This window comes from Lingula anatina, chromosome 9 (genome assembly GCF_051362555.1).
Source record: "Lingula anatina isolate TDL-2025a chromosome 9, LinAna3.0, whole genome shotgun sequence".
NCBI classification, from domain to species: domain Eukaryota; kingdom Metazoa; phylum Brachiopoda; class Lingulata; order Lingulida; family Lingulidae; genus Lingula; species Lingula anatina.
This window is the reverse complement of record NC_141775.1, coordinates 5374013-5388725: the sequence shown is the minus strand read 5'-3', so window position 1 is coordinate 5388725 and position 14713 is coordinate 5374013. Positions and strand designations below refer to the sequence as shown.

At 35.7% G+C, this 14713-nt stretch overlaps 1 protein-coding gene across 2 annotated transcripts in view; it reads left to right on the top strand.

The window, feature by feature from the left end:
* Window positions 1-14713, top strand: part of LOC106164494 (E3 ubiquitin-protein ligase MIB2) — a 29485-nt gene that overhangs the window by 9273 nt on the left and 5499 nt on the right. For both annotated transcript variants that reach the window (XM_013542433.2, XM_013542432.2), the window contains exons 2-14: window positions 5240-5675; window positions 9477-9648; window positions 9969-10075; window positions 10250-10444; window positions 10788-10927; window positions 11165-11275; window positions 11657-11761; window positions 12013-12181; window positions 12451-12587; window positions 12880-13028; window positions 13450-13606; window positions 13913-14067; window positions 14502-14628. In XM_013542433.2, the coding sequence (XP_013397887.1) occupies window positions 5453-5675; window positions 9477-9648; window positions 9969-10075; window positions 10250-10444; window positions 10788-10927; window positions 11165-11275; window positions 11657-11761; window positions 12013-12181; window positions 12451-12587; window positions 12880-13028; window positions 13450-13606; window positions 13913-14067; window positions 14502-14628 (1947 nt within the window). In that variant the 5' untranslated portion in view covers window positions 5240-5452. The remainder of the gene's footprint in view (window positions 1-5239; window positions 5676-9476; window positions 9649-9968; window positions 10076-10249; window positions 10445-10787; window positions 10928-11164; window positions 11276-11656; window positions 11762-12012; window positions 12182-12450; window positions 12588-12879; window positions 13029-13449; window positions 13607-13912; window positions 14068-14501; window positions 14629-14713) is intronic.

The window sequence follows — 14713 nt, the reverse complement described above, 5'->3', positions numbered from 1 at the left end:
GACCCTCTCAGATTTTGATGAAAATTGGTGTATTTGTTCATTATAGCCCCAAACCAACATAATGGATATTGGTTTGTTTGAATCACCCTCGGTTGCCATGGTAACAGCACTTAAAAATTTTCACCCAAGATGGCGGAATCCAGATTGCAAAATTTCAATTTCAGCTATATTTGAGCTAAAAAAACCATAAATGTGGATAAATAAACATTTTTCATTTTCAGACATTGTTAAATATCATATCCTATTTGAACTAAAAACATATAAATAAATGTTTTTGGTGGCCTTTAAAAATTAGAAAAATAACTTTGAAAATGGGGAATTTTCAAAAATTCCAATTTTTGCTAAAATGCCCAAATTTGCAAATTTCAAATACATTTTTCATAGACTGGCCAAAGCCATCTATTATCACCATACATTACATAAGAAAGTACAAGTACTGTCCTTTTATAATCAAAAATAAAATTTTTTTCAAACACATTTTTCAAAAAATTATTCAATTTTTAAAATTCTTAATCCAAGATGGCGGCAACCAAATTGCACATTTTACATATTTGTGTATATTAAAAATAACAAACATGGTTAAACACATATTTTATATTTGTATGTTGCTAAATCCCAAATCTTGATTAATTGAAAAACATAAAAAATATTATTTTTTGCTGGCCTTTAAAAATAAAAAAAATAACTTTGAAAATGGGGAATTTTCAAAAATTCAAAATTTTGCTAAAATGCCCAAATTTGCCATTTTCAAATACACTTTTCATACACTGGCCAAAGCCACCTATTATTGACATACATTACATAAGGAAGTACATATACTGAACTGTTTTAATCAAAAATAAAATTTTTTTCAAACACATTTTTCAAAAAATTATTCAAATTTTAAAATTCTTAATCCAAGATGGCGGCAATCAAATGGCAAAATGTCTCTATTTCTGCTTTAAACTAAACAAGCATGGATAAAACACACATTTCATTTTAGTATCCTGCTAAATATTATATCTTGATTAAGTCAAATGCATATTACTTAATATTTTAAACAGTCCTAAAAATTTAGAAAAACAACTCTAAAAATGGCAGATTTCCAAAATTTCAAATTTTAGCTAAAATGCCCAAATTTTGCCATTTTTAAATACATTTTTCATAGACTGGCCAAACCCACCTAATATTGTCAAACATTATAAGTAAATGTTTTGAGTTAATATTATAAAAAAATCTTTTTTCAAACATTAAAAAAAAATGCAAATTTTTAAATTCACAATTCAAGATGGCGTCAACCAAATTTTCCATTTTTCGCTATTTCTGCTTTAAAAATGGATTAAAATACAAATTTTGTACTTGTGTCCTGCTAAATAACTTGATTTAGTCAAAAGCACACAGGTAAATATTTTTGTGATCTTTAAAAAAAACTTTAAAATGATGAATTTTCACAGTGGGACAATGGGTGTTAATCTTTCAAGGTCATACAATAACAGCAATGTGGTGGTATTCTTTTGGTTGACATCCAATAGTTGAGAAATATCTCCTACCAGTCTCAGCTTCAGTTTCAATCTCTTGTGGACCTTCTACCACTGTCCAGGAAAAAAATTCCCCTATCCATAAACTACTATCTATAATGTGCATGGATTTAGCAGTGCCCACCCCAGATTAGTTAACATTTTTATTTGATTCTTTTAATTGTATATGAATATATTTTAAACAAGTCACAGTGAATTAAAACATTTTAGTCTTTCTTATTTGAAAGAAAATGAGGCATTTTCTCTACATAGTAGTAAATTATATGAATATTTGTTATGGTGTTCAGCATTTTTGTCACAAACTTAAAATACCAATATATATTTTCCCTCATGCTCCTTGCCCTAAAATGTTCATAATTTATTAATTTTGCTAATTTTCTTTTGGTATACAACTTATTTGTAAGAATATTTGTTGTAGGTAAAGTCCATTGGTAACCAGCTACACTGTTAGAAGTTGTGATATCAATGCAAAGCAGTTATCAATGTTAAGGGTGCCTCAACATGATAGTATTTGATGCATTTTGTCTCGAGAATCATGCATGATCATACATTTTGACTAGTCCAACATCTGCCTCAACACTGAGGACTAATTTGGCATGTTACAATCAGGTAGAAAGTATCATTATGATAATTTCCCCTATTTAAGTTACTATTTAAAATTTTAATGTAAAGAGTAAAGTTAGGTCACCTGCTAGTTTTCAGTGAAGAAATATGAGAAAAATGTATGGATAACACAGACTTTATAATATCAAAACTGTGGGAGCATTATACTAAGCAGGACTTGATTAGGTGAGTCTTTAATACAAATAGCATGATTATCAAGGCTTATAAAGTAATGCTAACTTGTTTTCTCATTTAGTATTTTTTGTGACTGAAAATCTAATGTACTGCTATATCTTTCCGAGAAAAACTGAGCTGCAAGACTGGTTTGTCAAATAAAGTGCAATAGTACACACCATATCACTCCCATTCTGAAAGGATAAAACTGGCTGCTTGTATTTGTATTATTTTTAAGGTGATACATACACAAGGACCATTATATTTATCTGATCCTATCTGTTTTAACTGACCAAGGCGGTGCACACATTTTAATTCTGAGAATGACCTTATTTTAGAACAGTCTATTTTAGAGAAGGGGTGCCTCAAAAGTTATGGAGATCGGGCTTTTATAATCTATGCCTCCAAATTATGGAACGCCTTACCAAATTTTATTAGAAAAGCAGACGACTTTGACAGTTTTAAATCCCTTCTTAAAACTCACATTTTTAAATCTGTCTATATCTCTTAGGTATATATATATATATATATATATATATATATATATAATGTTTTTAGTAGTGTTAATTTTAAATGGTTTCCAATTGTTTCAGATTTAAATATTGTAGTGATTTTTTAATGATTTTAGTTATATTATTGTAAGGCGCCTTGAGGTAGCACGTAAGACACCATATAAGAATATTATTATTATTATTGACAGATATCTTTTACATGTCTATTTTATTTTACAAGTTTTTTTATTTAGAATCCTGGTTGTGAAGAACTAGAAATCTCTTCCACTTGTATGAGTACCAATTTCTACTGTATATATTAAGTATTCAAGTAATCTGTTCTGTTATCGACTTCAAGTACCTGAGAGGGCACGACGGGCCTTACAGGGCGCTGTTTTAAATTGGAGGTAGACCATACTCAAGCAGTAAATAGCCGTCAAACACAAACTCACGTTGAACATCAAAACTTTATTAGAAAGCCTGTATCAAAGTTAACACTGACTGTAATTTAGAGTATAGTAACTGACAGTGCTTTACTTATTTGTCGATTATATCGGATATTAACGGCAGCTGCACGTGAGGGAGAAGACGAGGTTTTCACAGTGGTACATGTACCTGGTAGTTTTCTTGATATCCGTAGTTAGTAGTGCCGATTATTTACGACCATAAAGTTCTACCAGTCCTTTCTTGTGGGTAACTTATGAAAAATTGCATATCATGCCGTAAATAAATAACTGTGTGCATTCTCCTTCCACATACGAAACCGACGGCAATCAGAGCTCCCGCCATCTTGGATAAAATTAGTTATGTTGTATATAAAAAAAACGATGTGCGGAAACAAATACTACACACCGGTCAGCATAAAAACAATCCAAGCAATAAATAATCCAGAAAACAAGTGCCATTTATCCAAAAAATATCCATTTCATGAGATAAATAACCTTAATTCAATTTATTTACATCTGAATGAGTTCGTAGTTTAGCAGTCACCGCTACTGCGCATGCGCAGATGGTCTTTTTCGCGTAGTTTTAGCGTTGATTGTTTTTAATGTAATTTAACCATTTTGTGTTTTGAAAAAAAATTTATTTCATTTTTTGGTACCTGAATATATGCTGTAAACATCTTGTATAGCCATCTTACATAACTACGTCGGCCATACGAGTTATTTGTCAGTGAATATGGGGTTACCTGAACATTTTATATAGAAAAGCATATGGGAGAAAAATTTCAGGCTTAAATATAAAACGCTCTAAAAAATTAATTATTTTAAATATGCAACTTTTCGGGCTCAATTTATTAGTTTTTAGCATAGTTCTTCACAGTAAATTAAAAGAAAACAAAATCTGGGAGGGTCATGTTCCAATGCCCCTATGTTATTTTTCTGATTCTTACAGAGACTGGTACTTAAGTGATAATTTGAAATACTTAAATAAGGGTAAAGATTATAAAAGAGAGAAATAATTATTGACATTTTGTCAAAATAAGAGTTTTAACTATTTACTCTCAACTGAAATCACCCTGAGGTGTGAAGGAGTCATTGAAAGTAGGTAGTAGTGGATAGAATGGAGCAGGATTTATGACTTTAATGCATATTGAAATTATGTAAGCCTGCTAGTTTGACATCAAAATGTTAATTTTGGTTTGGTTTGTTGAAGTGATTCAGTGCATTGAATCATCACCCTTGTATTGATATCACTGTTGGTAGTGAACATCTCCAATCCTCTCGTTAACCCAAGCACTAATCAACTTCAATATGTGTGCAGAAAATCACCGTAAATGACTGGAAATTAATCGTTCTTTTTTTTTTAGGTCCTAGAAAGTGTCATTCTCCTCTATATTTGATGTTCTAATCGTGATCTGGTATTTCAGAGAAAGTGGTGGTATTTCAGAGCAAGTGCAGTATTGATTTAGGATATGTTCAGAACCAGGATGAGATCATGCAGTCAATTAATTGTTACATCAGTCCAGTGCCATTTCTCACAGAGTCTTACACTGATGATGCTTAACGTTTTAATTGTCTCAGGCAGCTATTGAAACAAGCTAACCCGACACCCAACTGGGATGTTATGTGAATCTAGGAACACGGTCTGTTGAGGTGTTCGTGTCCTTGATGACTTCCAATGGAATGGACTGGGAGAATTTGTAATGAAGTGCCAATATTCCATCATAATGCACTCTTTAGTATGTTATGTGTGTTTGAATCTAACTCCGTTAGGGTGTTTGTGTCTCGACGATTTCCACTGGAATGGACTGGGAGGATTCAGAACTAGGTGTGAATATTCCATCCAAATGCACTTTGTAGTTAATTTTGTGTATTAGTATTTGAATTCAAGTACTACTAGTACCATAAGGTAAGTACTAGTACTGCTGGTTAAAGGTACATAGGGGATGAAGCATAGTTTGAGAAGCATTACAATATATATCTTATTTATCATGATTTTGTATCTTTTCAGAGGTGAGGCTGCTACTAATTAATAGGGCGTGTTCTCAACAGAAGTAGGAAAGCAGAAAAAAGAAAAAAACCAACAGTCTACATACAACATTGTTTAAAGAACGAAGAACCTTCCCTGTGGAAATAATTAAAAATAAGATATATACGTCTACAGTTTCGGAAAATACACAGAAAAAACTTTACATTGGGAACATTTTTACGCCTGGATTTGAAGATGGAGGTAGGGCTGCGAGTTGTTCGCGGCCCTGACTGGAAGTGGAGTAACCAGGACGATGGCGAGGGGCACGTGGGAACCGTGGTGGAAATCGGGCGCCCAGGAAGCCAGACCTCGCCAGATAAGACTGTTGTTGTACAATGGGATTCTGGGAGTAGGACCAATTATCGGGTCGGCTACCAGGGAGCGTTTGATTTACGCATACTTGACAATGCACCCATAGGTGAGTTTACTAGTAGTTTTACTGTTTCACATGAAATGATTTTTTGAAAGGTGGTATTGATATTGATGATGCTGATGCTTACTATTATGTGAATAGTAACAGTCTGAATTGAGTCTGAATTTTTCTCTCTATTTATTCACATGCAGTACTAGTAAGCTGCATCCATGAGTATTGATCTGGAACATTTCCTGTTACAAATCACAATTAAACTTTTTTTGGCCAAAAACTTAAAACAGTCTGTCTCAATAGGCAATTTTCTGCTCCTTAATAAAGCTTATGTAAATGTATATATATATAAATGCACCTTCAGATATCTTGGCTTTTATGTAGGAAAATGAATTTGGACTCGCCAGTCAAAAACCTGGCAAGATTTCTGGGTCTTACATAAATCTTACATAAATCCACCTTCAGATTTCATGGCTTTTATAGAGTGCATGTTTCCAAGAATTTTTTTGCAGAAATGGGTTGATGGGAGAGCCACACTAATGGTCCCTAGGGGGCGCCAAGGGCTGTTTTCACTGAAAGCATTTGTAGACTAATCCAGCCAGTAAATGGACTAACTGTGAACCTTGACATCTATAAGTCTGGGGAGCATTATATGTATGTGGTCCATGAGTTAAAAGGCTACTCCATGGGATTTTCCCTCTCCATGGGATTTTCCCACCAAAATAAATTGTTAGATGTTCTCTTCAAACTTTTGAAAAACCCCTGCAATCATATGTATGTCCAGTTAAGCTTCCTATATTTCCTTTTGAACACATTTTTCTACTGGTTCTTCAAAAAAAGTCGTCGGCTATGACTGGTCCTGTAGGACCATCAGTCTTACCATGTCTTGTTTTGGGTTCATCCTGAAGTAGGTTCAGAATGAACTGGCCACAGTTAGCCCCCCCCCCCCCTCCCCCCGAGGCCCCTGAGGCCTGAGGGTTACAAATCGATTAGATATGGGTTCTGAACGCACCTTCTATAGTCTTTGAATCGCTCAGAGATTAAGGGGGAATTCACAGTGAATCTATTGTATTGGGTACTGCGCACTTACTCCAGAGGGAGTCTTTATGTGTTTAAAATAAAAGCTTAGATTGAAATGGTTTACAGCAAGAAAAAAACTTACTAAAATGTCTGAAGATATTATAGAACTTTGATATAATGAAGACAACATATGATATATTGCAAATAAAGCAAATTTGCAATTTGTCATAAGTAATGTAAATGAGTGATTGGGAGGTATTGTAGTAGAAAGGAAACTGGTTGTTTTTTCCCATGATGAAAAAAAATAAATAAACTTACATAATTTTATAAGCACAACAGCACTTGGGTTATCTACAAGATATCCCGAGTGTATTTTATGTAACCACTGGCAGACGGCCATATGTGTGTTTTTACTAGTCCACCAAAAGGAAATCAATTTGTCTGCAAGCATTACGTAGTGCTTTTGCCAGCAATATGAATGTTTTAAGGCTGTCATAAAGCAGACAAATTGCTGAAATAAAACTAGTTTTTATTAGATTTGCAGACTTGTATTCCTTTTTTATTGCCATCTGGATTATGTTTATGTTTTGCCTAGAAATGTCTCGTACTCAAAAAAATTTTTTTTTTCAGAATTTTTGATAAGATTAAGATACTCTTCCTAATGAAAACAGAATGTGTCATAATCTTAGGCTTAATGGAGGATTCCTTTTAACATGTTTGGGAAGAGGAGGCAAGTGAGGAGGGTTGGGCACAGCTTCTCGAAAAGCGACTCCCCCCCCCCCCCCTTTCCTTCTGTTTTCTGGCACCCACTAGTAGACCCGTTTCACATTTAGCGGAAATGCTCAGTTGTTACTTACTTTGTCAGTTTTGCAGCAAAAAAGGCAAAAATGTGTGGTCAAAATTCTGATGGAAGCACATTGGTTTCAGTGACAAAAATTATAGGTGTGGAATTGATGGTTCTGTAGGACATAGCAAAAATTGATGGAGACAAACTGGTTCACTTAAAAGAACTGCAGATTTTTTTTGACAGCAAAACTTTTTGGTAAATGGTATTTTTCTGAAGCAAATAACTGATATTTTACCAGTTACAAGATAAATTGGCAAGAATTAGTCACGTTGGCCAAAACAAAGCAAAACAGAAATAAACAGGGTGAACCTTTGGCAAACTTTGTCTGACTCATAAAGGACATGAGAAACAGTCAACATGAGCTTCCTGGCTGCCAACTTGATGACATATTACTCTTAGACTGTGGTAGTTATCCAGACATATGAAACAACATTTACACCAGACACTGCAATGTTAAAATGAAGAAAAGAAAAAGGATGGTGGAAAGCAGTGATATATGCATGGATAAATCTGTAAATAGAACAATATGAACAACAGTAATCAATTACCCCCTTTGATTAAAAAATTAATTAATACTATTTTGATTTTGTGAGTTGAGTCTTCTGAAATTATAAGTGAGGCATTATTTTGGGAATTCTTTTTTTAAGCTGGTTAAAAGCTGGTTACTAGTATGTGCATCTTTTGAGAGGAATTGCCAAATTGTTGTTTAGCTGGCATTTCATCATGACATTGGTTTTCATTGGGTTTTCAGTAAATTCTCAGCATTCCCATTACACTAGTATAACAGAGGCCCAATTCACATTATATTATTTTGATTAAACCTAGATAATCATGCTGCTGTAAATTTAAGGCAACTGCTTGCTTTTATTGATCTATTGTCTTACACCTAATTCTTAATTTCTTACAAATTGGTATTTAAAAGAAATATCAGAAACATTCAAAGAAGAAAAGCACTGAGAATGCAGACATCTGCTAAGACATTGTTAACTAATAATTAATCATAAATTAATCATTGATCCAATCAATTTTCCTTGACTTATCTGACCTATCTTGGTAATTTCATCTAAATCAGACAAGAACTTTTTTGCATAATGTTGCAAACAAGCAAAAAAAAAACAAACAAAAGGAGCGAAAATGTAAACTCCTTGGAGGTAATCGTCAGGCATGTCAGCAAGAACAACACTTGTGACAGGTTTTAATGTAGGACATGTCTGAAAGGGCCTCATTAATTGCGAACAGTTTAGTTGTAGCTAAGTGAGCGCATCATATTTTGATTTAGCACTGGAGACAGTATTGATCCAGTCATAGTAAAGTGGCTTCAATATCAGGTATTAAGTGATGTAATCTGCTGTGATTTTAATGTCAAGGTACCCAGTATTAGCAGTGTAGAAGCAGTAGCTGTCATACAATAGAGATGGAAGTCTTCCAGATTATCCTGAATAGAAAATGAGATATTTGGGTGCCAGCCCCCCCCCCCCCCCCCTCCACCATGTAGTGTTGCATGCCTTTTGTGCTTGCTTCTTCAGGGATTGCAAGAAAGCGCTTTCTTCTCTGATAAAAAAAAAAAAGATAATTTACCTCTAACATGCCTTATGAACAAAATTGCCGTTTGTAACTTGGAGGTGGGGAATATATAGGATTTCCAATTGTAGAATAAATGACTTGAACTGCCATTTAAAGAAGAATTCCTTTTTTTCTTTATTTTTCCAAACAAAGGTTGGTTTTCTTGCCCTTGTGCCAAAATGATTCACCTTAACAAATGATAAAGTGAAGATATTATTTTTCACCAATTATGTTTTTTTTTTTTTTAATTTTATTTTGTACTTGACTCAGTGTATATAGTACTAAGACACCCTTGTCAAGCACCTGGGTCATTTACCTATGGTGTGTAAACAAAAGTAAAGTATGTGATTCTAATGAACAAATTTCAAATAATTTATAAATTATTTTATTTTTATTTATTAGTTCATTTAATTTATTCTTCCCAGGAGTAAAACACCCAAATATCATCTGTGATGCCTGTAAGAAGCAGGGAATCCAAGGAATGCGCTGGAAGTGTGCCAAGTGTTACGACTTTGATCTGTGTTCCCACTGCTACATGAGTGACAAACACGACACCAGCCATCCCTTCATGAGGTTTGATACTGCTAACTCACAGGGGTAAGGATACACTTATTTCTTCCCTTCCAATTCATTTAGAAGTCAAGTGGTCCGTTATATAAAAATTTGTTACTTTTGGGGAAAAAATGAAGCAGTAGGTTGTCTTTTTCATTTTTTGAGCAAAAAATTGCAACTTACTGTATTTATTTACTTGCTTATTTATTTTTTTAATTCAGTTGATCTATTTTATTGACACATTTAAAGAAACACATCACATTTGGTGACCTCTGAGAGGAATTTATTTATTTATTTATTTATTTATTTATTTATTTATTTATTTATTTATTTTATTTTATTTTTTTTTTTGAAATATGTTCCAGAGTCAAGGTACCAAAGAGGAGCACATCTGTGAAGCTGACGGCCAAGGGTATATTTTCTGGAGCCAAAGTGGTCCGCGGGCCAGACTGGGACTGGGCAAGCCAAGATGGTAAATAAAAGACATGAATAACCAACATTAAAACAAGAATCAGTTAGCAGTTTTATACATTTTTTATACTTTGCAGCAGTGTTCAAATACATACATTTTTTTTCTTCCCTGAATTTTAATCCAGTTGACATCAAACAAAAACACATTTTCCTTTTTTTTTTTTTTCCTTCACAGGAGGAGAAGGTAAAGTGGGCAAGGTGCTGGACATACGAGGGTGGGACACAGAGTCTGGACGCAGTGTCGCCAACGTGTCCTGGACAACAGGCTCCACCAATGTGTACAGGCTGGGCCACAAGGGGAAAGTGGACCTAAAATACATCCAGGATGCCCCTGGATGGCCGTACTACAGAGACCATCTGCCTGTGCTAGGTAAGAAGGCGGAAAGGACCAGAGATGGTACCTCATTGGTGCACTTGTGCCATGTGATAACCCAGCGTTTTCAAACTCGCCAGTGCCAGTACTTTTCTGCACTGGTAAATGGGGCAACTGACCCACTTATAAATGAACAGTTGTCTTTTTATTAAACATGACGTAGTGCTTGTCTTTTTGGCAAGTAACAAATAAGGAATTATATTGTGCTGCATCATATACAGTTACTTCATAGTAAATCGTGTTGAAAAGATTCACATCTCTCCAGATCTTTTGGTCTGTTCAATGATCCCAAATTTTATCAATTCTTGGACTAAATTACAAATTATTCATGACCTTTCAGGTGAGCACACCGAGGCGTCCACCGCAGCTGTGGTGCCCTGCCAGTTCAGGGTGGGAGACAAAGTCAAAGTTGACCTTGACCTAGATATTCTCAAGGCCATGCAGGAAGGTCATGGGGGATGGAATCCAAAGATGGCAGAGGTAGAATTGATGAAATTTTTGGAAAATAATTATCCATAATTTTTGATTGAACAATTGATAGATAATCACATAAACATGATCTAAAGCTGATGATTGAATTCTCTATTAAGTTTAAAGTTACTTGCAATGCTTTAGATATAACTTCTACAAACTATCCCTTTTCTCCTAATAAACCCAGTTTCTTTCTAATGGAATATTCGAACATATAAAAACATCAACCATATTTGCTTACTGTAGTTCATTGGAAAAGTTGGTACAGTTCATCGAATCACAGAGCGTGGAGACGTGCGCGTGCAGTATGAGGGATGCCAGAACAGGTGGACGTTCCATGCAGGTGCTTTGACCAAGGTGGGTGTGAGGCATGGAAGGCATGTTTCCTTTCCATTTGAGTCCCCTCATCTCAGGGGGCCCATTTTGGCTGTCTTTAATGATGAGCCCACCATGGGCAGTTTTCTATAGTTTTTCCTTTTTTTTTACTACCCAAAATCATATCTGTTTTTTAATTAATAAATAATTGATGAATTATTATTATTATTATTATTATTATTTTTACGTTGTGTCCACTGTAGCAAATGATTTGAATTTTGTGAAAATATTTGAAAGTAGCAGAATATGTCTCTGTCTGACTTGGTTTTCTTCTGGTTTCAATTAGCTGTTCAATTTTTACCATGTGCCAGTTAACTGACATTGAATACATTTGGTAATGTATTTTCTGTTTCTAATGTGAAGGTTCAGCAGTTTTCAGTGGCAGACATTGTGAAGATATCAGAAAACCTCCATGAAGTTAGAAAACTGCAAGTTGGCCATGGGGAGTGGACGGACAGCATGAAAGCTGTGAGTGTCATGATGAAGATTATAGATAAGTTACAGTTCAAGACAGCATGGGCCATGTGTTATCATTAGTGATTCTACCCATACATTTGTTAGACTTTGAGATAGGGAAGGTATTGAAGGTGTAGATCTATATGTCCAGTATCACAAATCTTTTATTGTCCATGTTCCAGGCCCTAGGTAAGATAGGGAAGGTGTTAAATGTATATTTCTATATGTCCAATATCAAAGATCTTCTGTTGTCCATGTTCCAGGCCCTAGGTAAGATAGGAAAGGTTCTGAAGGTGTATGCAGATGGTGACTTGAGGGTGGCGGTCAACAAGCAGACATGGACGTTCAACCCTGCCTGCTGCACAGTACTGCCACATGGTGCCGAGGATCTAAACAACAGCATGGCATCACATGAGAGAGAGGATAGAACAAGTAAGTAACACCAATAGGAAATTGATTTTTAAAAAAGTTCCTTTTTTATTTACATGTGCAAGTTGGTGAAATGTTTCCCCCAACTGGACTTCTCAAACCTCTTATTTTTGAAAGTCTATTTGAACAAAAACTTTTTAGTGACCTCTTTAGTGCAGTCACCTTTGACACTAACGGAAAACGGGTAAGCAACATCTCCCTGAAGCCACAGAACCTTATTGTCTTCTATCTCCTAGTCTTTGTTTTCATGAAACCCGCTCTCTATTTTACAGCCACCCTGACAGCTCTGTTAGAGCAGCTGTTTGAGCTTCAGCTCCCAGACGCCAGTGGCCCAGACCGCTTGGTACGAGAGGCCGCGCAGGGACATATAGATAATGTCAAGAACATTGTTACAAAATTCCCAGATAAGGTATGTAATGGACTTTTGTAAATGATTAAAATGATTCATTTTTAAACAGAAAAAAGTTCCAAGACTAGATGTAGATAGAAACCAGGATTTTATAAAATCCGATTACTTGTTAGCCACATACCAGTCCTTTTCCAATTGACAAAAAATTTTCAGTTTGGGAAATACTTGAATGTTTGCGAAATATATTCATATGGTAAAAGCTGGATTTCGAAATCTAACTGTGTCATCTGTAATGTAATATTTGGATTTATTTATTTACTTATTTATTAATTTATTTATTGTCACTCTCCAGGTTGACCAGAAGAGTGCAGGGAAGACGGCGCTGCAGGTGGCCAGCCACCAAGGTCACATAGAAATTGTCAAATTATTGCTGAGCTCTGGGGCTAACCTGGAGCTGCAGGACGAGGACGGGGATACAGCCCTGCACTACGCGTCATTTGGGTGAGTTTTACCCAGCATGCTCTTACCTAGCATGCGTCTTATACAGATGTATGCTGGGCAAGTTTTTTTTGGCACACAGATACATGCTTAGTAAGTTGTCTGTCACATACACAGGCGAATGCTGGATGCATTCTGGTTCTTACTCTGGATCACTCTGGGTAAGTTCTTTTACCCCAGTGTAATGTTTTCTCGCAGGTACATTCTTGATAAGTTCTACCATAGTTAGAGTTTTTTTACACACAGACAGCTAAGTGCATTCTGGGTAAGCAAAAAATGCGGGTGGATCAAGGATAGGTTTGATTGACAGGTGCATTGTTGGTAAAAACAGATCTTAATATATGACTTACACACCTGCTTGGCTGTACCACATGTAAAAATGGGGAACCCAACCATTTTAACTTCTGTCTTCTTTCGTTAACAGTAACCAGCCAGAGATCACAGAGTACCTCCTCAGCAAGGGCGCCAACATCAACGCTTTAAACAATGGCGGCTGCAGCACGCTGCATGTGGCTGTGAACAAACAGCACGTGGACTGTGTGCGCGTCTTACTGCGACACACGTGCGATGTCAACATTCAGGTTTGTTTAGGCTCATGGTTCACTCCAACTTACATTGAGATATTGAGTAAAGATAATTAGATATGTGAATTGTGAGCAGTACAAAATCAAGAAAACGTTTATATTTTTCTTTATTAGTATTAGCAAGTGGAGCAGTAAAGATGAAATCAGAGAGAGAGGATCATTTTTACAAGTAATACGAAAATATTTGATTGACTTAAAAGCTAAAACCGGCCTGATATCCAAGTTAATAAATTTGTCCCTCAATTTGCTTTGTTTCCACAAATCTATGATTACTGAATGAAAATAATAATTTCATCATTCCAGGATTCGTATGGTGACACAGCACTGCATGATGGTATAGGAAAGGACAACCAGGAGATCATTGACCTGTTATGCAACTATCCAGGCATTGACTTTACCCTGCGCAATAAACGCGGCTTCAACGTACTACACCATGCAGCATTGAAAGGCAATAAGCTGTAAGTAGTTGGGTGTTATCTCATTGGTCTGCATAACCCAGCTGGTGGTACATAACCAGAAGGCAGCGATGCCTCTCTGATTTTCATTGTCCTCTGCCATGCTGTAGTGAGAGGCAGTATGCTTTCAGTTGTTTAGAGCATGAAATCTTTAATATCATCACACTGCTATGCTTAACCCTGCTAGTGGTATGTACCAAGCAGCCAGCTGCACCTCTCTGGTCCTTAACAGTTATGACTGACAAATCTTTGTTTTGGGGTGAATAAAAATTGATTTTGTTTCAATATTAATCAGGGAAGTGGAAAGATTAGACTTGTCCAAATTCTGATTAAAAGTAGTTCTCCCATGTACTTACCCTTATACAGCAATAAATGTGACCTTTGTGTGACCTTTGACCTTTTCACCTCTGTTTGACCTCTTGGCCTCTGTATTTCAGGGCCACTGAGCGTATCCTGCTCAAGGCGCGTCAGGTGGCTGACGTCAAGAAGGACGATGGTTTCTCAGCCCTCCACCTTGCAGCATTGAACGGTCACAAGGAAGTGGCAGAAATTCTTCTCACGCAGGTAAAATATGGCTTGATTGGAGTAAGTGGAATTACATTGGGCTGAAGTGTTAAGGTTTCAACAGATATCATTGCATATGTTTATT